At 47.3% G+C, this 25,390-nt stretch overlaps 1 protein-coding gene across 4 annotated transcripts in view; it reads left to right on the top strand.

The window, feature by feature from the left end:
- Positions 1 to 24,545, top strand: part of CAMSAP2 (calmodulin regulated spectrin associated protein family member 2) — an 820,267-nt gene extending 795,722 nt beyond the window's left edge. For all 4 annotated transcript variants that reach the window (XM_069641228.1, XM_069641227.1, XM_069641226.1 and 1 more), the window contains 2 exons: positions 3,086 to 3,204; positions 21,557 to 24,545. In XM_069641228.1, coding sequence (XP_069497329.1) covers positions 3,086 to 3,204; positions 21,557 to 21,862 — 425 coding nt within the window. In that variant the 3' untranslated portion in view covers positions 21,863 to 24,545. The remainder of the gene's footprint in view (positions 1 to 3,085; positions 3,205 to 21,556) is intronic.
- Positions 24,546 to 25,390: the final 845 nt, after the last annotated feature.

Raw genomic sequence — 25,390 nt, 5'->3', positions numbered from 1 at the left:
CGGGACTGTGTGTGATTGTAACCCTGATGGAATGAACGAGGACATCTGTGAGGGCCTGGGGTTTCATCCATATACTACCTCCAGAGTACTCAGAGCGGGTGACCTTCTAGAGCAGCCAGGGTCCCTCTCACCCCATTTCTAGTCCTCACAAAAGGGACTTTGTCACAAAAGCCATAGTTTTCATGAAATTAACTTGTGAAAGTACTATTGTGGACTATTTCTAGTGCTCGAAGGACGAAAAAGGCATATGGGCTATTTGTGCCCAACCATGTGGTGGCCCAGAACTTTGTTTCTCAGCTCAAGAAGCTGAAAAAGTCTTCTGGAGAGATAGTATACTACGACCAGGTGTTTGAGAATCTCCATTGAGGGTGAAGAACTTGGCATCTGGCTGCGCTATGGTTTTCGAAGTGGAATTCACAACATGTGCAGAGAATACAGGGACCTAACCACTGCAAATGTAGCAACTCAATGCTACTGGGATATGGGAGCTCACAATCGCGCCAGAGCCTATTCTATTGAGGTTATGAAGGTCGAGGAGATTGCGGCCAGCAAGTGCTGTAGGACTACAGTCAAGTAGTTCCACAACTTCAAAATCAAATTCCCTGTTCATATAGAATTCTGCGTCACCAGCACAGACAACATTTTACCACCAAGCGACCAAACACATTCTTCTAAAATGAAAACTGTCCTGTTGGAGCTGTGTATTAATGCATTCTGCTTGGGGAAAATATGGGCCCTCAAATTAAGTCTGGGATAAGAAATTACCCAGAGCCATAGCCCTTCACGTGCACAAAAGGCAGCAAACCAGAGAGAGATGTAGACCTTTTCTCACCAAACAAACTTCTAGGCATCTTGGCATTGATTCAAAATGGCCACAGCCTTTTTAAAGCTCTCCCCCCATGAACTCTAAACTACAAAGTCTCACTCCCAACCGGATCACTTCAGATCACAGTCAGTCAGACCCGGCCAGTCAGGGAGCAGACGCCTGATGCAGGCGTTACAAAAGGGGCTCTATTTCCTCAGCCTGGGTGAGGGGAAGCTAAGCGCAGATGTGCCTTGTAGAGTTGTACCAGAGGAAGTTCCAGGAAAGCTGAGATCAACCCGGGCCACCATAGTAAGTGGTGAGGGATCACAGGAGTTGTAATCCAAAATATCTAGAGAGCCAAAGATTGCAGACTCCTCGGCAGAGGGACCCGTGTCATGGAGAGACTGCAGAGACCAGCTCGCTGTGGCCCACACAGAGTGCAAAGTAAGGGTATCCGCAGAGACTTTAAAGATAGGGGAGTTAGCGAGAGAGAGAAGGGAAGAAGGGTCCAGCGACTCCTGGTGCCCCAGTTGTAAGGATGCGTTGTGGATATTTGCTGCTGGCGTCCACAAGTGATGTGTCTCGAGGCTCGCGGTGGCGAGCATGCACAGCGTCCTTCCCCTGACAACTCTGTTTGTCAAATCAACACTGAATACTTGATTCTGCGAGTCAGCTGAATTCTACGCTAGTTGCTCCATACGCAGGTCCCGCCAAAGCAATTTTCCTGCCAGATTCTCATGTACAAGTTTGGTTTTCTTTGAACACCAGTGGCAGCGGTCCCAGGGGCTGACACCCACATTACCATACAAGTTAGAGACTTGTGTATTGCTGCAACTTGGGAATGGTGCAAATATTCTTTAGACCCCGAGAAATAGTTTGTCTGTGGCCATAGATCTATTTAAAAATAAAAAGGTTAGCAATGGACTATGGAACCTGGAAGAACCTCCATTTGCCTCCTCCAGGACCTACTTCAGGTAGAGGGTGGTGGTCGCTGGCAGAGATTTCTTTGCTGGAATGGAAAAAGGTGGGGAGCATGTAGGGCACCAGATCCTACCCCTGCTGCAAAAAGAATAACAACTGTATTTGAGTATGTCAACAACACCACAGACCCAAATACAATGATATAGCAATACTAGAACAATGATAACCTGTAGAGGACGCACATTTGTCACAAAAGTGAACCTCCCACAAAAGTTCAGATTTTTGTTACAAAATCCACAGATAGTTCCACAATGTGCAGTACCATGCCATGCCATTCCCATAGTCCCCAAGACATGTCCAAACACAGAGGAGCAACAAACCCAACAGATGAAGTTCCCACAAAGGAGAGGCGAAGAATGATGTAGAAGAGGGTGCAGAGATCCCTCCACAGGGAACACTCTCAGTGGATGTAGCCAGTTCAGATAAAAAAAAACTAGATCAATCTGCGGGAGCTGACTAGGAATAATTGAGTCTGTAACCTCCTTTCGCCACACTAGTATACCCTTGTTGATTTAAAAGCAAGATTGCCACTGGCATAGTATGTAGGATGGCCTGTCTTTGCCCTGCAGTCCCTCCTGCCACCTCTAATAAGAGTCCACTAAGCAACATACGATTTAAAGGGTGGTGGAGGTAACCGACAGGCAATGGTACCACAGTTACTGTCATCAACAACTCTGAACTGGCAGTAGGCCCTTCCACCAAAGCAACCACCACCAGGCATGGTGCAAAGGAATCCAAGGTGTCTTGTGGCTCTGGATGAAAGTGGGAAACACCTTCCCCGAAGAGTCTTAGGGATGATGGAACACCTCTCTGTGCCCCACCAGGCGGCCACAAGGCCGGCCTGGCAGTGCATGGCACCCACAAGGCTGAAGCACTTCTGCCAGGCTCTTTAAACTGAGGCATGTTATTTTCAGAAAATTGATGGTGCTTTGTTTAATGCAGAACATTTCCTAAATTCCAACCTTTTGTTGAATAGACTGTATTAACTGTTCGATTTCATTGTGAAGTTTTAATTTCTGTCAACCTCTTTATTTATTTCATCTCCCACTCAGAACTTGCAAACTGTTTTCTTTGATTCTAGTGTCATTTTCCATGTCGCACGTTTCTCTGTCGATGTTACAGAGCCTATTTTGTTGTTCACTAAAGTTGTTTGTTTTCCAATTTTCTAGCTTTAATATGGTAATGCAACACTGTTTTATCAGTTTTAGCAGCTTCTAGGGGACGACGATTCTTGGCCTGCAGCAGGTATGACTATTACATCAGCCGGATTTGTTTATATATGTATTTTGCCTGTTACAGGACCAAAGCTCTACAAGGAACCCAGTGCCAAATCTAACAAGCATATCATTCAAAATGCCCTGGCGCATTGCTGCTTAGCGGGAAAAGTAAACGAAGGTCCGAAGAAAAAAATATTAGAGGTAATATTATTTTGCTTATAAATTTAAGTATATTGAAAGTTTAATTCACTATAATGCTTAAACACTGGAACTTGAAGATTATGGGCTCATTACACGGAAGGCGGTAAGGGTTAACGGTCACCGGTAAGGGTTAACGGTCACCGGTAAGGGTACCGGTGACCGTTAACCCTTACCGCCTTACTACGAGGTCCCTTTGCGGGACCCGACCTTAACGGCTGGTGTAGACCAGCCGTTAAAGTTGGGACCCGCAAAGGGACCTTGGTGCTAATTACGGTACCGCAATTTGCGGTACCGTAATTAGCTCCTTCCCCATTCCCATTATGCCCTATGGGGCAAAAATGGGAATGGGGAAGGGCCATGGAGAAAGGGGGAATTACCGCCCATCCAACCTTGGAATGGGTTGGTATTCCCCTTTCCTCCATGGTGGTACCGGTATGGTACCGGCGGCAACCGTGGTGCTAATAGCACCATGGGTTACTGCCTACCGTGTAATGAGGCCCTAAATCTCAGAGAACTTAAAAACCTTTATTGAGGGATTCAGCAAAGGATAACAAAAATAATGAAATGGCTCGCTCACAACGTTTGTTTCGAAGAGGACCCAAAGTGTCCATAAATTTAGAATGAGATGGGGCTTTTTTTAATTTTTCCTGTTACTTGCTCTCTTGGCCAACTTGGGTCAGGCTTTAAGGTTTCTTACACCCTTCTTTTTCCCTGGCTGTAAATTCCAGGTTCTGGCGCCCATGTCACTATCTTGTTCACTCGTTGGCTTTAGGGTTTTCCACACCCACCCTTTTCCTCTGTATCTGGCTTATAGGTGTCCCACACCCTAGTTTCTCTTCTTAAGCACCAGGTTGTCTTTGGGGTTCAAGTATTCTCATAGGTAATGGAGGGTTTCCTTTCAATTATGTGAGAGCTGGGATAACTTCCCCACAAGCAGTAAGTAGCCTAGGACTATCCTGATGTTGAACAGTGACCCAAAAGGGTTCCCTTATTTCCCATGGCCTGAGAGTCTCCCCTCTTGGATGTCTATTTATGCTGGTCCTGGCCTCCCTTAATGCTGGGCCATGCTCCTTTACCTCATCCTACCCCTACTACTTATATGCACTGTAAAACTGAAATAAGAAAGTGTCTCTAATGTACTTTTCATGGGGAAAAATTAGAAACGTTTTCCAATGTATAGATATTTCAAGCAGAATATCTCAAATACAAGCATTGCACAAGTTTTCAATTTATTTAAAACATTAGGGATTTGGATTAGTTTAGGGATTTGGATTAGTGAGGGGCATCAGCTTCCCGGTATTAGCCGCCTAGTTATGGAACTCCCTCCCCCAGAAAATTCAAGTGATTCAAGCTTTTAACATATTTAGAAGCCAGGTTATCAATTGGCTACATAACAAAACATAATTGACATAGCTGTAACACTAGTGACCTTTTGTTCACTACACATCTTGCACATACGTTGCCCTGTACTTTCGTTTTGACCTCGAACGTCTGACTGTATAAATTGTATTATTTGTATAATATGTATATACTTTACTGTCGTAAATCTTACCTTGACTGCTCTTTGTAACCATTTATTGTCCTTACAGCGCCCAATTACCTCTGGGTCAGGTGCGCTTTATAAATAAAATAAACAAATAAACAAACAAAGGCTCTCACATTCACTCCAGTCAGCATAATGTTTTTTTTGTATTGAAAAGGAGTTTAGTCTGTTTGCTTGTTAGGCACTACAGTAAATACATTCTGTTTCAAAGCACTCACCTGGCAAGAGGGAGGGAACATGGGATTGCAGTAAAATGAAACATACAAAAATACAGTGGGGGAAGGGACGGCCAAACCTACTGTGCCTTGTGAGTATTCAAAATGTGCAAGTGCAGCAAGGAAGAGGGCAGTGGGGTAGGTGCTGGGGTGTTCATGCTCGCGAGTGAGCCTGAGATGAAGTGCAAGGTATTGTAAGTGCTATGTGGCCAGGAGCCTTATTGGGTGGAAAAGTGCGAGTCTAGAGTGTGCAGGGTGTGCCGAGCCAAGTGCTGTAGTAAGAAAGAAGCTGGGGAGATTGGGTGTGAGTGGTCAGGGGCCCAGAGGATGCATAAGAGTCCAAGGCACCAATCGCAGCAACTGTGAGATTAGCAGAGGAGGGAAGAAGGGAAGGAGGAGGAAAAGAGGAAAGCCTTGAGGTGCTTTCGGAACCTAAGATGGGCCTGCTCAAGACGCCGAGTGATGGGGAGGCTGTTCCATAGGAGGCATACAGCTGAGGAACGCGAACAACCTCTGGCTCTCTGTTTAGCGAAACGGTTTGCACACAGGGAGTTGGTGCCAGAGGAACGTAGATGTCTGTAAGGAGAGTATTGTTTAAGAGAGATTTGCAGATAGTGTGGTCCCTGGCCCCAGGGAGCCTTGTGGATGATGGCAGAGGGACTTGAATTTGATCCGTGCAGCAACTGGGAGCCAGTGGAGAGTTTTTTAGGGCAATAGAGATGTGGTCCCTCGGCTTAAGGCCAAGGATACGTCTTGCTGCTCTATTATGGATTAGCTGAAGGGTCGCAGAGTGGAAGAAGGTATATTGAGGAGGTGGCTGTTGCAATGGTCAAGCATAGAGAGAACCAGGGTTTGGGAAACATTGAGCTTCTGGGAGAAAGTGAGAAAAGGGAGAATTCCTTTGAGAAGGAAGAGTTGAAAGTGGGACTTCTTAGCAATGTCCTGTGTGTGAGGGATGAGGGAGAGAGAGGAGTCAAAGATGACTCCAAGGTTTCTGGCTTCAGCAGAAGGAGCAGGGGGCGAGCCCAAGGTGGGAGGCCAGAGAGAAGGGAAGGAGGAGGGAGCAGGGGTCCCAATCGGTAGGATCTCAGTTTTGCTGGCATTAAGGCAGAGATCATTGGAAGTGCACCAGGCTTGGAAGGCAGATAGGCAGTCAGGTATGAAGGATGGGGCAAGTGGGTCACCAGGAAGTCTGAAAAAAGTTGTGTCGTCTGCATAACTCTGGAAGTTGGGGAAGGAGGAGGAGAAGAGGAGTACCAGCTGAACAAGGTAGATGTTAAAGAGCCAGGGGGAGAGGATAGATCCCTGGGGGACACCACAGGTGGAGAAGGAAGTAGGAGAGGAGAAGGTGCCCAAGATGACTTGGGAGGAGCGGTCAGTTAGGAAAGAGGTCAACCATTCCAGTCCCCGTTCTGAGATATCAAGGGTATTGTGGAGCCTTTGTATGAGGATGGAATGGTTGACATTGTCGAAGGCAGAGGAGAGATCAAGTATGATGAGGACAGCTAAGGAGCTGGAGTCCAGAGATGCAAGCAGTTCTTCACGGGTGTTCAGAAGAGCAGTTTACGTGCCTCTGGATGCTCAGAATACAGATTGATGATCGTGATGACCACCGACAAGTTCAGTGTGCGAGTTGAGTTGGGGCAAGGCTAGCTTCTCAAGCAGTTTCCCCAGGAAGGGGGTGATTGAAATAGGGCAGTAGTTGGATAAACGGGTAGGGTCTGCTGAAGGTTTTTCTTTTAGGAGCAGGCGCACAGGGAGTGCTTTAGGAAGGAGGGGAAAGGACCAGCGGCGAAAGAGTGGTTGCAGAAATCAGCGAGTGCGGGGGCAAGAGAGCCAATTTTGTCCTTGATGGTTCTGGTCGAGCAGGGCAGAAACTGTTTTGAAGAGGCCTTCATAGAGAGGACAACTCTGGTAACTTCTTCAGGTGTGACAGGGGTGAAGGAGGAGAAGGCGGAAGGAGGAGGGAGAGTGGCCAAGGGAGGGAAGGGGGTGTGGGATGGGTTTGGCGGGTGAGTAACAAGGGTGTTCAGGATGTCCTGCATTTTGGTGGCAAAGTGTGTGGCCAGTGCATTGCAGAGGGGCTGGGAAGGAAGAGGGGAAGACGAGACTGCAGAAGGGTTGGCTAGCTCCCTGCAGTTTTTGAAAAGTTCAGTTGTGTTATTGGATGCACCAGATACCCGTGCCTGAATGTGGACCCTTTTCTTGGCATGGATAAAGAGTCTGTATTGCCTTTGGAGCAGGTGGCAGGCCAGTTAGTCAGACAGTGAACCTCAGGTTTGCCACTTCCGTTACGCGGCTCTGCACTTTCGTTTCAGGCTGCAAGTTCGTAGTCATACCAGGTGTTACGCTTCGAGGCGGGTTTCAGGCGGATCCTCATGGCTTGGTCCTTTCCTTTTCTCACTCTACACCTCCCTCCTTGCCTCTGTTATCTCCTCGTTTGGCATTTCCCACCATTTCTATGCCGACGACACCCAGCTCTTCTTTTCTTTCTCTTCCTTCTCATCCGACCTCCACTTGAAACTCTCTTCCTGCCTTACTGCCATAAAGAACTGGATGTCTTCCCTCTTTCTCTCCCTCAACACTGACAAGACTGAAGTCGTCTTTTTTCCCTCCAACTCTCTTCCCCCTTCCTTCCCTCCCCCTTTCATTCACTTCCCTCCCACTAATCTCCCTATCTCTCTCCACGCTCGTAACTTAGGCGTCCACTTTGACACCTCACTCTTTCTCTCACCATATCTCTCTCACTTCTCGTGCCTGTCGCTTCCACCTCTTCAATATTCACAAAATCCGCCCTTCTCTCACCTTTCATGCTACTAAACTTCTAATCTCCTCTTATCTTTTCTCGCCTCTTCTACTGCTCCTCCTTACTCGCCTGCCTACTTCTCATCTCAATCCCCTCAAGTCTATCTACCACTCTGCTATCCGTACCCTCTGTCTCCTTACCTCCCACGACTCTATCTCAGCTTCCCTCTCCTCTCTTGGTTGGCTTCCATTTCACTCTCAACTTAAATTTCACTTTCTCTGCCTTGCCTTCAAATCTCTCTATGGACTCGCTCCCCCCTACCTCTTCTCCCTCCTCTCTTTCTACACTCCCTCCCGCTCCCTTCGTTCAACTGATCACTTCCTTCTGACTGTGCCTCCGTCCCCTTGTGCCCCCTCCCATTTCCGCCCCTTCCAGCTCTTAGCTCCCCTGCACTGGAACTCCCTACCTCTCTCAATTCGTTCTATTCCTACTTTCTCCTAATTTCGCATCTCCATTAAATCTCTCCTTCTCCACCCCCCGCCTTGAAACTCCCTCCCCTTCTTGCTCCCCTTCCTTTCTTTCTCCTTCACTTGCTTCCCTCCCTCCACTCCCTAATACCCCACTCTCACCCTTTCCCCTCTCTCCTCCTTCTCCTCCCCTCCTCTCCTCGCCCTCACATTCCCACTGCTTTTCTCCCCCTGTTCCCTCCAGTTTAATTGCTCTTCTTACTGGTTTATTGATTGATTGATTCATACTGTAATTTGCTTCTACCGTTATATTGTTTGTTTTTTGTGTCAAGTTGTTCAATTGTGCAGCGCTTTGTCGTAAAGCGCTATATAAACTAATAAATACAAATACAAATGACTGGGGCAAGGATGTCAAGAGTATTGGTGATGGCCGAGCTGAGTCAGTGGTAGAGTCTGAGGGATGGGGCAAAGGGGAATGAAAGAAGCAAAGACAGCAGCTGACAATCATTTAATCGGGCGGATGTTAGAGAAAGAGGTTGGCAGGGCTTTTGAGGGTGCAGTAGGAAGGTCAAAGGGATCCCGGTGGGAGCAGAGAAGAGAATGGTCTCACCAAGAGAGAGGGGTGACCAGAGGGGGAGCGAGAGAGAGGTCCAAATGGATGATGCCCCTTCAGAGAGGAACAGGGTGGTAGTCTGTGGAGGCCGGTAAATGGTAGCAATGGTCAGAGTGGAGGAGGGAGGGATGACCAACTTGCAAACCAGGCTCTCAAGGGAAGACTAGCGTTGGGTTAATACGATGGAAGAGAGGACCCACTCAGAATAGATTAAGGTGACCCCACCAACAGCACAGCACAGTGAGGTCGAGGCTTGGAAATGATCTTGAAGCCATGAGAGAGGAGGGAGTCAAAAGAGCTGGCAATGGACCAAGTCTTGGTGAGAGCAAGAATGTCGAGTTCAGTGTCTTCTAGAAGGAGGCAGATGTCAGCAGAGTGTTTGTTGGCTGAGCGGGCATTAAGAGTCGCCAGGTGGAAGACGTCTCTGCCTTTGGAGTATTACGCCCCTGTACTCCTCCTCAGAAAACCTTCAGTCGGGGGGGGGCAGTGAGAGTGGTGGGGGGAGATGCAGGAGAAGGAAGGAAGTTAATGAGGGAACGCAGGATCTGGTAAAAAAAAAAGGAGGTTGGGTTTAGGACTCTGAACCATGATAGTGCCAGTGTGCTAGACGGGTAGACATTAATGATGCAACGTGTGGATGAGAAGCTAGCCCGGAGGACTTCCCACTTAGTGCCACCTTTGATGAGAGAGGACGTGAAAGGGGAGAGAGTAGAGATGAGATGGGGAGTCCAAAGATCTGGAGAGAGGACAGAGAAAAGGATAATTGGAAAACCTCTCTGGAGGTTGTGCTGACATATGTGTCTACAATGGGAAGGCCAAGGTTTGCATGCAGAATGTCTTTTTTGTGCTTTTTCATTCCAGACTTAGCGAGAGAGGGGGCTAGGACATAGAGAAGCAATTAGAGAAGATGGGAGAGATGGAGAGTGCCACTGGGGTGGCGGAGGGAAGTTGAAAAGAGAGGGGAGACTGCACTGCACTGTTTTGCCCTGATCTCACAGGTGGCCTAGTTGCAACAAGGGGAGAACAAAAAGCAATACAAATTTGTGCGCAGAATGGAAAAGACACAAATGCAGTGCAATTAGGGTGCAGGATGTTAAACACACTGCTAAAATCGATTTTCAGTGAAAAAGGCACACATTCAGAGAAATTAGGGTGCGGAAATGTAAAATACACACAGATAAAATCGATTGTCAGTGAAAAGGGCACAAATGCTGATAAATTAGGGTGCAGGATGTAACATACACAGTTGTCTGGATCAATCGCTGGGTGGTAGTATGATGTAAGTGGTGTGAATTTCTAACAAATGGCAAACTGTAAAACAAGTGTTTCAATTAAGGATGGAGTTTGATGTGTCGGGGGTGCATTTATTCTGTCTTTAAGAATAAGACTTCACTCTAACCTCTATCTCTGGGTTTCATTCAGACCTTCATGCCTTTCACCCTCATTAGTACTCGATCAATTCAATCAATGTTTATTTCTGATATAATCCATACATGTATAAAACATACACAACGAATATCATACACAGACACAATATAAATATGGAATGCACAACACATAAGATTTAAAAATGATTAGAGGATAACATTTTCCATTTAGCATCCATAGCTTGAACTAAGTATCTTCCAAGCAACCAGCAAGCCCCAAAATCAAGAGTCGCCATTAGATAAGAGAAGGCTGGCCTACAATGAGATATTTGAAGCTGCAAATGCACAAATGTGTTATGCAGTTTGGCTGCATAGCGATCAGCATCCACTGAACAGTGCGACCAGGGTGGACTGCGAACCAAAGGATGCTCTAGAATTTGTTTTCAAAGTGACCCCATATTACACTGTGCATTCAAATGTAGCCAGCTCAACCCCTCTACTGAGTATTTGAAGAGGTTCTCCCCCTAACAGAAGTTTCAAAATAAATGGCTCCAAATGGTGCATTGCAAAGTACGTTTGTCTCTATGCATGGATTAAATAGTTGTATAACTACATCCTAACATATAACATCTATTTTGGTAAGAGTAAGGAAAACATACAGGAAGCTTAATAACATATTCTTTACTCCAAAGTTCTGTGGAGAATAAGGAAGACAAGGAAGTGGTGGGGAGCTGGGAGAGAGGGGAAGAGGATCAAAAAAGCTGGCAGCATTAGCATGCTGATGAAAAGGAGAAGAGACAGCAGAGGGGAGTTGGAGTGAGTGTTTTAAGTGCATTTAAAATTATTTGTGATGGATAAAGAGCATTCACAGGTGTGGCTTGTTTATATGAGCGGAAGGAAAATTCCAAGTATCTGCTATTCCTGATCCTAACCTTCAAAGTAACATCTCAGAGACCCTATCTGTGATAAATGTTTTGCAACGTTGCAATAGCTGACAGGAGGGAACGATGATGGTGTGCTTGCGTAACCATAATATACATGTGAAATATGTAATCTGTGAGAGTTATTGAGCAATCACTGACAGGTAAGCAGTGTGTGTTTCAGAAAAGCAGTAACTGTCTACCTTGCTAGACTTGTGAATGTGAAACACTGGAGTGCCTTCAAAGAGATCCTTCTCATTGGGGTTGAAGTCTAAAGTCTTTCTGCTGCAAACCTCAGCTCTGCAGAGGTAGAGTGACAGGTTTCAGATCCTACATCTTTGGGAAAGCGAAGCCGGGGCACCACTTTTGGTATTGGTTCCTTAAGGATTCCTGCCCATAAATCTCACCCTGCAAACCATCTGCTTCCCTACTCTTGCTGGGCTTCTCTACTGCCTTTGACATGGTGGACCACTCATCATTCAATCTGACCCTTGCCAGTATTGTTATCCAGGACACCCCTTTAGACTTTGTGGCCTCATACCTTTCCCATCAGTCTTCATCCTGTGGAACACTTCCACCTCTGATCCGAACTCCCTGCTGGCTGGCATCCACGAAGGCTTCATCACAGCTGCCCTACTATTCTCCCTTCCCATCGCCTCCCTGTGTCAACGTAGCTTCTTCTTTGGGTTCTCTAACCACCTCCTTGCAGACGACATGCAAATCCTCTCTTCTCCAATTTTACTTCTAAACTCTGTGTTCATACCTGTGGTCCAAAAGGTTATGCAAACAAAAGTTTGGATTATTTTGCCCTTTATAGAGTTATTCGGGTCCTCGTGGCTATCTGTTCCCAGTGGTCCGTTGGTGTATCGTACCCCCAAAGGCGGTGCTGTAGAGATGAGGTTGCCCTTGCACTAGATTGTTCGAATAGGTGCAAAAGAAATTTACTTTAAAAGCACATGTTGTGTTTCATACAGCATGTGTGTACTGTTATGACAAATAGAGAAATGTCAGCTTTATTATTTCCTATGTCATATAGTACCAGTTACTAAAAAAGTGCTGGCGGATTTTCCTGTACCTAGTCAGGGCTGCCACCAGCAAATGACCGAGTTGTCTCGGGTTTGGAAACCCCTTTTGTACCACCACAGAGTACTCTACACCACAGTGTACGATACACCAATGCACCACTGGGAACAGGTAGCCACGAGGACCTGAATAACTCTATAAAGGGCAAAATAATCCAAATCTTTGTTTGCATAACCTTTTGTTGATTGCATTACCTGAGACTTGATATGTGTGAAAACATTGAATAGGGTACTTCCCAGGTGCAGTACCCGACACGGTCCAATATATATATATATATATGCTCATACCTGTGGTCCACCATTGGCTGGTGTGCTGCTATCATATGCTGAACTCCTTCAAGAATGAAGTGATCTCCTTCCTTCACAAACCTCCTTTCAACCTTACTTACTTTCCCTCTCCTGCTACTTTTATCCACTCTTTCAAATCTACACTAAAGCATTGCGTCCTCAATCTAGAATGAGATTCGGGCACTTACAAATTCATTTTTCTGCCTCCCTCCGACCAATGTTTGTTGCCTAACTGCTTATCATAGTTTTGTACCATGCATTCCCCTTCACCCACTGGTCATTTGACCAGAACCACCTCCCCTACTGCACGGCACCTGACTCAGGATTACCCTATTGATTGTGGATTTCCTTTAAGTGTTTCTCATCTAAACACCCTGTACCATCAATCAAAATACAATACCAAATACCATATTCCACAACACTGTTAATGCCCTAACCAGGTTATCTCGGGATGCTTCTTGCTGCATCTCAAGACAATCGCGCGCCATCCCAGAGATCAAAATTCCAGCTCTTTTCATAACACTGGGACCTAGAACAGCACTGGACAAGACCATATTGGCCTTGAGCAAGCAGGGAGGTGGAGCAATTCATTTAGAATTTGGTGATATGAAAGGGGAAAGTAAACTAGTATCATCAATGGTTAACCTATATCTGTCTGTAAACACAACCAGCCCACATGGCGCTCCGACCATAGTGTTCTTCGCATGTCATATCTGCGCTAAAGAGTTGAATGATCTGCGGCAGAGAACTGATGCCAGCTGTCAATGATTCATAATGCAAGAGGGGATGGAAGCACCAATACAAATAGGAGAGAGAATGCTTCCCAAGGACCAACCATATTTCAAGATCTACTTTTCCATTCAACCCCCTAAAATGCTTTAGCAACAAGTGTCAAAGTGAAATAGGGTTTGCCTGGATGGACTATCGGGTAATCCCTAGATCGGAGTGTTCCAAGAACTACCATGGGTCCCTAAGGAGGACACTATGCAGGGATTTTACCACAAATCTATGTGGAATGATAACCAATGAAGAGAGGTACAAATGGGTACACCTTGATTGCCTGGAGCAAGCGGTGGACTCAGCAGATAGAACCTTAGGTGATGGCGTGAAGAGATTGTACGGTCATGCTCAAAAATGGTGCGGTAACAGTGCAAGATGCAGCAAAACATGGACAAGTGAAGTTGCTGCTCTGTGCTCGAGATTGGAAGCAGCAAAGATATATAGTGTAATTCTATAACTGTGCGCCACATTGCTTAACTAGTTGTACACTTGGGTTCTGAATTCTGTTTTCGTTGGCAGAAAATGGATATAATATGTCACCATCTAGCTTATTATCCATACACCCCAAGAGCATCAGTGCTACAGTTAAGTCTTTTTGGATATTTTCGATCCCAGATGAATCCAAAGAGCTTTTAAAAATAGCGACTCAGAAGTCCTACATTGGCATATACTGCACATTGTTCCAAAATACATCCTCCGAGGGGGGCGCTGTTGAGCAGCCCGAAAATGGCCACCTAGCTGTTCAGCTCCGTGTGGCAGGGACCCAAATCTGCCATCATTGGCGGGATCCTGCACTTTCCTCAACACCACGCCGGCTCTGTCCACTGCCGACATTGCGCTGCACAACCTGCTGCATTCCCGGCCCGAATCGGGCATTGTAGGCCCTGCCGGGCCGCATCTGCAATTTTGGCCTTCGTTCCCGTGGGCGCCCCTGCGCTGCCTGGGTCCCGGCGTGAGCCCACCCTCACGGGTGATCCTCCGACTTGGCTGCGGCACATGTGGGCGGTGCCGGCAACCACCTACACTGGTGAGGGGAGGCACGGGTTCCCCCCCGGCTACATCTCCGCATCAGGACTTCTCTCCCTCCGATCCGGCTGCTCTGGAGGACCGGGGCGATGGTCCGGCTGGTGCCTGCTCTGCCCCACCCCTTGCTTGCCGTCGCAGCCCCGCTCCAGCTCCTGTGCAGGCCGCTGGACTCGGCGACCTGCTGCCTATCATCCGGGCGCACCGGAGCATTTTTCGCGGGCTGTGGCACATGAGAGCGGTGCCAGCGGCCACCTACACTGGTGGGGGAGGCGCGGGTGCCCCCCCGGCTACATCTCCACATCGGAGCTTCCCAGCCTCCAGATCAGCTGCTCCGGGAGACGGCTGGGCTGGTGTCTGCTCTGTGCCGCACCCTGCTTCGCCGTCGCGGCCCCGCTCCGGCTCCTGTGCGGGCCGCCGGCCCCAACGACCTGCTGCCAATCATCCGGGAGTCCCCGGAGCACTTTTCGCGGGTGGCGGCCTGCCACGCCGGCCCAGGTGAGGAGCTGGGCTGGGAAGAGGCTCGCCCCCGCTAGTGCGTGCTGTTCCCCTGCGGGGCCCGGAGCCTTTTCTTCTTGCCTGCCTGCGCTGCCTCCCCCGAACCCTCGCATCCTGAGCACAGCTGGCCGCTGGGGCCCAAGTCATCGGTGGGCACGCTGAGTCGCAGGCTCCATCCAGCTTCTCTGCCTTGCATTGGGGGCTCCGGATACCACCTCTTCCCCACGCATATTCTGGACTGCCCTGGTGGGCACTGCCCCATACTGGGACCAGGCCTCCCTGCTTACCCCTGTGGGCCTGACTCCACACTAATAGCAGCCTCTGCCATCCTTTGCTTTTCCCATGTGGGACTTCAGTGCTGCCTACAGCCCCCCTTTGGTTTGTGCATAGGCCCACTGGATCTCCTAACTGTAACTACACTAAAGGTGTCACAGACCACCTTAACCATCATCTGACCCCAGTGGGCTGCATCGGCTGGGGAGTGGGCCCTACCACTGTATCTTGGCGCCCTATACTAAACAGGGCCTGCCCAATCTGGTCACCCCTCAACATACCTGCGATGTCCAACAAATCCAGGGGGTCCAACAAGATGGGTGCCATGCACAGATTTGCGAGGGTGGCCCCTCGTCCCGAGCAGGGCGCCGCAGCACCCGCCCACGAAGATTCTGTTTCTGAACCCTCCCCGGGCACGCCGGCCCCGGATCTCACCGCCATGATGGAGTCGATGGCCAAGTACTTTGCCGCATTCCACGAAAAATTGGACGATATTAATGCCAACGTCACCTCCTTAAAGTCCCAGGTCGATCAGGCGGGATCGCGCATTACCGAGGCCGAAAACAGAATTGGGGCTAACGAAGACCAGCTCCACACCTTGCAGGATACAGTGGCCACCCTGTCCCGCGACATGAAGGCGGTGAAATCAAAGTGCGACGACCTTGAATCCCGCTCACGCAGAAACAACCTGCGCATTATTGGGGTCCCGAAGAACGCCCTGAAGGGGCGCATGGAGTTGGCCGTTGAGAACCTACTTAAGGATCTATTGGGGAACCCCACCCTATCCCCTTTCTTTACAGTCGAGCGAGCCCATCGGGCCCTGTCCCCACGTCCCAAGCCGGGAGACTTCCCCAGACCCATCATTGCCAGGATTCTCAACTGCAGGGATTGTGACCTCATCCTACGCCTGTCACGCGAGAAGGGAGACCTACGCCTTGACTCTAATATCGTCCGGATATTCCCTGACTTTTCCGTTGGGGTGCAACAGGAGAGACGTCAATTCCTGGGAGTCAAGACACTGCTGCGAGAGCGCAATGTCCCATACGCCATCCTCTTCCCGTCCAGCCATAAAATTACTTTTAAAGAGGTGTTCTTTTTCACAGTGCCCGAGGAGGCTGTCAAATTTATAGAGTCACAGATACCATTGCCTAGCCTCAACGGTAACCCCGAGGTGGATGACTGAATGCAGAGCACTTCATATCTGGGCTTTTGGTTATTATTGCTTGCTTCTTCATGTGTTGATAGTAATGCAGCCCTCCGTGCCCGCCGGCTGTACAACGGTCTGTATCGGCGGTTCCCTGCATCATCCTATTGTTGATGACTGAACTTAAGCCACGGTACATTATGATTGCGTGCTCAACATGGCTTGTCTCTTCATGTGTTGATAGTAATGTAGCCTTAAGGGCTCACCAGGGTGCACGGGCTGAGCACATATATTAATCACTTATGCTCAACTTGCCACTGGGGTCCGGGGGCGGCTCACCACTGTGCAGTCTGGCCTGCCATTCTTGAATGCTCCACCTGACGGGCTACTGGCCCACTTGTCTCCACAGGCCTGGACGTGGAGTGCACGGCAGTGCGGGCCTTTACCCCCGGCCGGCTATTGCAGCTCATTCAGTAGTTCTGCTACCTGGTTATTATTGCTTGTTCCTCATGTGTTGATGGTAATACACCTTGCGGTTCCGTGTTTGTGCACCCATTATTCACGGATGCTGTGAGCCTATGTATGGATCATATATGTCATGCAAGACTCCGCTGGTGCCCTAATGTCAATTATGTTCTTCATAGAGCCCTCCACACGGCAACAGCGCACCCCACTGCGATTGCAATGTCTAACTTTGTTGATTTGGAATTGGTTGTTGGCCCCGGTTGGGCCAATGGTTTGGCAGGCTCATATTGGGCACCATCTGTTGTTCCCCTTTTCGTGGGACCAGTTTGTATTTATGGGTGGGGGGTGAGGGGGGGTACCACTGCCCGCTTGGGTGGGGTGGTGTGGGAGGGGGGAGGTAGGGGGCGTTTGGGTGTTATGGAAAATGGCAGAGGCGGTTTGGCAGACCACAGGGCATCGCTGTGGTGGGATGTAAATTAGACTTCTGAGATACCAATGATTGCAATGTCTAGAAGCGCTCGGGGCTCGAACTACTATGTCAGGGCTCCAGAGGTTATGACGCACGCCAATAGTCATGGGCGCAAGAACTACCTGTGCAGGAAATGCACTCCATGGGCTCTTTGTTTAAGTATGTGTAATATAGACCATAAGGATGCCGGTAACAATAATGTCCTGGAATGTGCGGGGCCTAAGCAATTACACCAAGGGTCGCAAGATTATGGCATATGCCGGCAGGCACGGCTGCAAAATATTGCTTTTGCAGGAGACACACTCTGCGGGCCCGCTGGCTAGGAGTATAGCGCCTACTTGGGGACCGCACAGATATTTCACCTCATATTCCACTCGTTCAAGGGGAGTGCTGACATTGATCCATAAGTCACTTAAGTTTGTTCTCCACAAGAGTTACATAGACCCTGAGGGGAGGTATACTGTGTTGCATTGTGCCATTGCCAACAGGGACTATTTGCTGGTAAATACCTATGGCCCTAATGTTGATTCTCCAGAATGTATTGACCAGGTGGTATCTATACTGATGGGGTATGTGGGGATGCAGATCATCTGGGGGGGGAATATGAACTTCATTCTTGATAACATGTTGGATAGGACTGGCACAGCCTCCAGACCCTTGCCAGGCGCATCGCGTAGCCTCCTGACCCACTGTGCGACACTCGACATACATGACGCATGGAGGACATTGCATCCGCAAACGCGGGAATTCACTTGCTATTCATCAGTGCATGACAGTTCTTCCAGGATTCACCTGTTCCTACTATCCGGCTCCATGCTGGGCAGGGTGGTGGAAACATGCATACATGCACGCACATTGTCTGACCACGCGCCGATTTCAATATCCCTGGAACTGGGAATACCGCCTCCCACCATCAACACATGGCGCTTCAATTGGCCGCTCTGCGGGACATTGTGTTCAGGGCGGACATCCTCGCTGATATTCAGTCTTACTTTGAGCACAACTTGCCGCAGTCCACCATCCTGGGGGTCCGCTGGGATGCCTTCAAAGCCTTCATTAGGGGGGTGTCCATCTCCAGGGAGTCGGGAGTCCTCAAATCCATAACAACCGCCGTGTCCCGCACTGAAACTAAACTACGGGACCTGGAGCGAGCTCACCCATCCTCTGTTGACCCAGGTGTCCTCTCCCAGATCAGTGAGGAGCTCAAGACCTTCAATGAGCTGGCCAATAGGGAAGTCCAGTACTACAGCCGCCCACAGGCTGCGCGGAAATACTGCGAGGGTGACAGACCTGGCAAAACGCTGGCCGCCTTGGCGAGGGGGGAGTGGGGCCAATCCCAAATTACCTGTGTTAAGGACAGTCGGGGACGGCACAGTGGTCCGATCAGCATATCCTCGAGGTCTTCACAGGCGTCTACTCTGAGCTATACTCCCAGCCCCCCGAACACAGCCACTCTCAGATGCGGGAGCTCCTGGAACAGATTCCCACCACTATAGTCTCCCCAGCGACAAGAGACCAATTAGACTCCCCCGTTAAATTGGACAAAATAGTGGAGGCTATCTCTAGTCTCCCAAAGGGAAAGGCACCGTGCCCCGACGGACTAACGGCAGAATTCTATCAGGAGCATGTTGCTATACTGGCCCCAGAGTTGCTCGGAGTGTGGAATGAGTCACTCCGGTTGGGATCCCTCCCCACGACATTACGTGAGGCCGTTATCACGGTCCTGCTCAAGCCTGGTAAGCCTAGCGATGAATGTGGATCATACCGGCCCCTTTCACTCATGAACTTGGATACAAAAATCTTCGCCAAGGTGATTGCTAACCGCTTCCTACCTGTTATGCCATACATGGTGCACGACGACCATTCAGGGTTCGTGCCCGGGAGATCCACGTCACATAATATCAGGAGGCTTCTTAACGTTATGGCACGAATCAATCAAGATGTGAGTGCAGTCGCGGTCACCCTAGATGCCCAGAAGGCCTTTGATATGGTGTCCTGGAAATACATGTGGTTGGTCCTAGAGACCATGGGTATTGGGCCTAGAATGATTGCATACATCAGACTGCTGTACACTTCCCCGGTCACCAGGGTCCGAGTCAACTCTCAAACGTCCGCCTTGTTCCCTCTCTTCAGAGGCACCCGCCAGGGATGCCCGTTCTCCCCGATCCTGTTCGCACTGGCCATAGAGCCTATGGCAGACTTTGTCCGGGAGCACCACTTACGCAAAGGCATACGGCTGCAGGGTACCCCCGAAATTATCTCACTCTATCCAGAAGACGTGCTGCTGTTCGTTAGAGACCCAGAAATCCACCTTGACCCTATTCTGCGTGACATTACCCGTATTGGTACATACTCTGGCTTCACCATCAATTATACAAAATCCAAACTCTTCCCCCTCACGAGCTCCACGACCCAACCTGCCACGGAGTACCCGCTCTGCTGGTTCCCTGACGGGATTAAATATCTGGGAATTCAGGTGTCTCTGACCAAAGAAGCTCTTTTAGCTAACAATTACCTGGCCGTGGCAGAATTGGTGGAGACCAAGATAGCGCGCTGGCGCCCCCTCCCGTTGTCATTGGCGGGGAGATTATCTCTGGTTAAAATGATACTGCTCCCCAAACTGTTGTACACATTCACGAATGTCCCCATATGGCCCCGCACATCTGATCTGATGCGGACTGGACCGCAGCGCAGGCACAGTTTGCCACCTACTGGTACCCTGGGACCCCCCCCCGCCTGCATGTCAAGCTAGAAACCCTTGCTGCCTCTGGCACCAACATAATGCCTTATTCTTACACCCACGATATGAGCCAGACTCTCCCATAGACCCAGTCCGGACCACCTTATTGGCCTGGAAGCGGATATTTACTGCAGGCAATGAGGAACAAACGTACTACAAGTGGCTCCCCGCCTGGCAATTCCCCGGGTTGGTACCCACGAATGACACAGCCCTGGCACGACACTGGCGTTCTCTGGGATACCTAGCCCTAACTGACTTCTACCCGGATGGGCTCTTCATAACACCACAGACTTGGAAACCGGGCCACTCGGGATCACCGATGGAACTGCTACAATACTACAGACTCCGTGCTGCATTCCGTGACGCATGGCCTGAGCTCCCCAACGAACCCCCAGACTCCCCTGGGATCTCCTACATCGCCAACTCGGGTGGGGCCCGCGGGGGGATATCATCATTGTACAAACTTCTTCTCACGACTGACACGCCGCAGCTCTCTAGGGCGCGGGACGACTGGGCTTCCGAACTGGAGGTAGAACTCAAGGACCAACTATGGGGGGAAATGTGCTCTCACACTAATAGGGTCTCCCTGAATTTTAGATACCACACTATACAGTACAAACTACTGAACAGGCTATATTACACCCCGCGCAGGCTCTCCAGGTTCGCCCACTCTGACCCACGGCTCTGCCCTCGCTGTGGTGCGGGGGATGCGGGCCATCTACACATGTTCTGGGACTGCCCGCGGCTAACCCCATTTTGGGATGAGATCCTGAAAACTTTGTCAGAAATCTGTGATACTGCTATTGGGCCTGATCCGCTGGGTGTACTGTTTGGGGTATGGGGGGGACGAGGAGGCCAGAGGGGCGGCTAAACTCTTAAATGTGTGCTATATAATTGCCAAAAAGTGTGTTCTACAGAGCTAAAGAGCTCTGCTCCTCCTACGTTCCGGAAATGGCTAAACTTATTGAATTGGTCTCGGAACTGTGAGGAGGAATACATCAGTACCCTCCCGGCCCGATCCCGGCCTAAAAATATTTGGACTGCCTTTAATAGTTATCTTAATGGTCTGGACGCCCACTCCTCGGTTAATAATTCACCGTAATTATTGTTGCTATGTGCCCTGACACTATATGCTATGTAGTGCTGTATTCTCCACACGACTATTGTTCACTGCTCATATGTGCCGTTGCTTTCTGTTGACTGTTCAGATTGTCATCTCACAGCTGCTCTGTTGCATGTGTATGTCAATTGCCTCTGCCAACAAAAATAAAAGTTTAAAATAAAAAATACATCCTCCGATTGTGGAGGCTCAGAAGAACTGTACGTTGTTGGCATTTTTATTTTCCTTGACTGTCCCCCAAAGTTCCCCAAAACCATCCACAACCACACCCAACTCCTGGTGTGCAGATTGGGACGTTTTACACTCCTAGCTGCTACTCCGTCTTCTGTTTTGTGCTTAGACCTGAAAAGCAGAAGGGAAGAGCATTTTGTCTTTTTTTGCCTAACACTTGATTGCCATTTTCTTGTAATGAAACTAGTTTACTCAAAATATTTTTATAAAGTATTTTGTTATACACATGGAATGACGTTCACATTTTTAGGAATGGAATTTTATGACTTCCTCTCCCAAAATGTTAACTCAAGCACCAGACAGTAATAGGCCTTTTTAAATAAAAATGTTGCATACCACGAATGTAAAATGTTTTCTTTTTTCCCCAGCAAATGGAAAAGTCTGAAGCCAACAACTTCCTGATCCTGTTCCGAGACTCGGGCTGCCAGTTCCGGTCGCTGTACACATACTGCCCTGAAATGGAGGAGATCAATAAGCTGACAGGGATAGGCCCCAGATCGATCACGAGGAAAATGATCGAAGGACTTTATAAGTATAATTCTGACAGAAAGCAGTTCAGCCACATACCGGCAAAAACCATGTCTGCCAGTGTTGATGCAATTACAATTCACAGCCACCTCTGGCAAATCAAGAGGCCTGTGACGCCGAAGAAACTTTCCCCTACAATGGCGTAGAACTGTGCATGAACCAACCTGCTTTACAACAAAAAGTATTGCATTTGCACTTAAAAACTGATTGTAGAGAATAGGTTTCTAGTTGCCAATGAGACTTTTATAAGTGATAACTGGACACCAAATTCTGTTGTTATATGCACAACTGGAATGTAAACACTAGTTAGCAGTCCTGATGCTAGGGCACCCGTACAAGTGATCATGGTGATGTTATGAGACACACAAGGACTTGTATGCGCTGACCGGACAAAGAGGATCGCCATTTTGGTTTATATACTGAAGCACTGAATGTTCAATAGTGTTTGACATGACATGTTTGTTACATTTCTTGCCTTACACCTTTATGTCTGTGCGTATGTCTTGGGGTTTGGTGTCTGTGTTTTTTGGTTGAAGCAACTTTATACTCACTGTTATTTTCAACACCATAAAGTAATTCACAAAAGATGATGAGAAAGGTATGGTCATCGCCAGCTGGGGTACTGTGTACCCATAGAGCAGTGCTTCTGTTGAGGAGACGTGGCAGTCTTCCATCAGGTTCTGAAAGACCTACATTTCATAGGTATCCAGTATTGGCACTGTCGCACTGGCTGTTCTACCAGGTATTACATTTCAGTGTCACGTGACAATAAACAATTGTTTCCTAAAAGAAAAGGTACACAAAATGATTAGCAGCCACTTGGAAATTTGCACACAACGATAGGCTATACAACTCGCATCAGAGTATAATGTTCACATTTATAGAAAACATTCTTCTCGTTTTACTCACTGAAATGTATTTCTTAATAGATTTTATGATTTGTAGTGTTTTAAGAACTGATGGAAGTTTAAGAATTCTGCACCTATATATACCATTTTAAATATATTGAGAATGTAATGATTTAGCTCTGAGAAGATGTGCACATGACTCTCCAAGAGCACCATTTGTAATTTAAAAGAAATGACATGTTCCTATGGTCACTACACTTTTTTAACGCTGTTTTCTGTACTTTTTAATGGCCCCTAGATCACATTTGTTTAGAAGAACCACACACTTGAAACCTCCTCTATACCCCGTTTGCTGGTATTTGGTGATGCTGTACACTAGAAGACTTGTTGAAAATAACCTCATTCTCAGGAAAAAGACTTGAATGATGTGTGATCCAGTTATGCCTCAGTGTTGTGACAATTGTGTAGACATAAACATACAGTATTGCATTGAGGCTGAAGTGTGCAGTCATCTTGAGTATGGAAAGTAAGAGATTTAAGAGGATAATACATTTGTGTGTTTGAGAGGCATAAAGTAAGATTGCTCGTTATCATGATATATGTATTTGTTTTAAAGGAAAAGATGCACAGGAATAACATGCATAAGCTGGTTGCGACAGTGCTTTTTTTGTATTTGTATTAATTATTATTGTTACAGGGCCTCAGATGAAAATCCGTTTTTTGAGTTGTTCATATCAAAATGTTTTCAGAAAAGCTGTCAATATTTTATGATAATTTATGTTCTTCTATTTATGTATATATTTGCTAAGATTGTTAAAAAAGACACAAAACTCTAAAAGATGTGCAAGTTGTTTGTTGCTCTGCACTAATTGTGGGTCTCTGATATATTCTGTTCGCATGTGTATGATCGAAAATGTAACTTATGTTTCAACTATGTACATATTAGGTGTTTGTATCTACTTGATGTTGAAGCACCAGGTAGGTGTGATATATAAATATATATCACACTCACACACACACACACACAGACGAACACATGACATGTTCTTTGTTCACCTTCCCTGTTCACACAGCTCCTGCAGCCATTTACATAGAAACATCACTTAACAGCCAGGTTGCTTAGAGAAAAATCTTTGAGACAATAGAAGGCATTAGAAAGCTGTGGTGCAACATAAATCTATGAGGACACTTGCTTTTTTAAAAGGGAATGTCAATGCACTCCCTTTGAATTTTCATGGAGTCCTATGATTTACTTTGCTGCAATCTAAAGAGCTCTCTTTAACCAAGGCAGGGTGTGAAATATTGCAACAACACCAGGATTCTTTGTTTTAACAAGATGATCTATTCATTTTTAAGAGATGTATATTATGGAGTTTATATTTGTCAGAAGAAAATCCTGGAAACGTGTTTGTGCAAGTCAAAAGGAAGATTGTAAATTATGCATAGGGTGCATCATCAAAGCAGAAGCATATCTCCTTCCAGTGCAGAACAGTAAAAGAGATGCATTTCCGAATGTCGCCTGCTTGTTTTCTAATGAAGTGTGTCTTTAGTTGGATTCAATGTATAAAAGAGACAATGGTCCGATCACCATATCAGACCGTAGAAACACTGGTGCTTTCATCAGTAATAATACTTTTACTAATGAGTATGCCAAACAGTCTTATTAGTTAACCAGACACACTTCAAACCTTCAAACAGTCGTTAAAGATATTGAAACCTCTTGGTTTCCCTCCTGTAGTTGTCTTTGATTTTAATTTGACTGTTGCAGTTTTAATGTTTTGGCTGTTTAAGGCCAAATCGAGGTGTTTAATAATGGTCCAATTGGCACTTTTCAAAAATGTACAGTGTATTGTGTGCTGACTTGTACACTAATTGCTTCCATATTTCTTTTCAGATTCTATACTGTAAAATATTGTCATATTGCAAATTTTCTGGTCATTGTCGTTTTTTTCATTGAAATAAAAGCATGGCAGAAAAAATATTATTTTTCTCTAGTTTATATGTAAATGTGACTGTACTGTAGTTCAAAAAGGGAAATTGAATTTACAAAGTATTACCTATTTGATCTTTGCTACCACCAAGTACTGGAAACTATCGCAATCTTCTTGCAGGAGAGAAAAATGCCTCCCATTCATAAACATGTGTGGGATAGTGGTGTGTCCAGCCCTAATGTCTATCCCAGCCTAGGGTCCTTCACTTCATACTCTGCTTGGTTTACATGCTATCCAGCTAGGTGGTCAGTAGCCCTGCAGACGAAGTTGTGCTCAGGAGGGTTGGGAACGTTGGTAGTAGAATAAAGCTTAAGGACTAATATAATCCAAGAAAATAGCTCAGTGAGTTAAACACTCACTGCTGTGATCTGTGTCTGATCTGCAGGTCCCATCTTGAAATCCCTGCAAGGCTGACTCAGCCTTTCATTCTTATCAAATGGACAAAATGTGTACCAATTTTGGTTGGATAACAAAAATGTTTTATGGAAAAGCGCTTCCTTTACTAACTCCCTTACTGTGACCCCTAACCTAAGCCCCCCTACGTTATAGCTTCCATAGACAGTAAAGGCTGACACCAGGGAGAGGAAGGTGTGACCTAAGGGCTGTGACGAGTCAGAAGGACGAGGAGTAATGATGGTAACAAAGGGCTGATTATCACAGGTTCAAAAGGGAGAAGGGTCTCAGTAGATCCTTCCAGGTCAGAGCTGCCAAGTTTTGGAATACTCTTCCTCTTCCCATGATGCAAGACCAGAATTTTCAGACCTTTAAAAAATACCTTAAAAACCAGGTTGTTTAAGTAAATTGATCCTTCGGTCCAGTCTTCTATGAAATTGTC

Source organism: Ambystoma mexicanum, chromosome 1q, assembly GCF_040938575.1.
Source record: "Ambystoma mexicanum isolate Mex_15411 chromosome 1q, UKY_AmexF1_1, whole genome shotgun sequence".
Taxonomy (NCBI): Eukaryota; Metazoa; Chordata; class Amphibia; order Caudata; family Ambystomatidae; genus Ambystoma; species Ambystoma mexicanum.
This window is presented reverse-complemented; position numbering and strand designations above follow the sequence as displayed.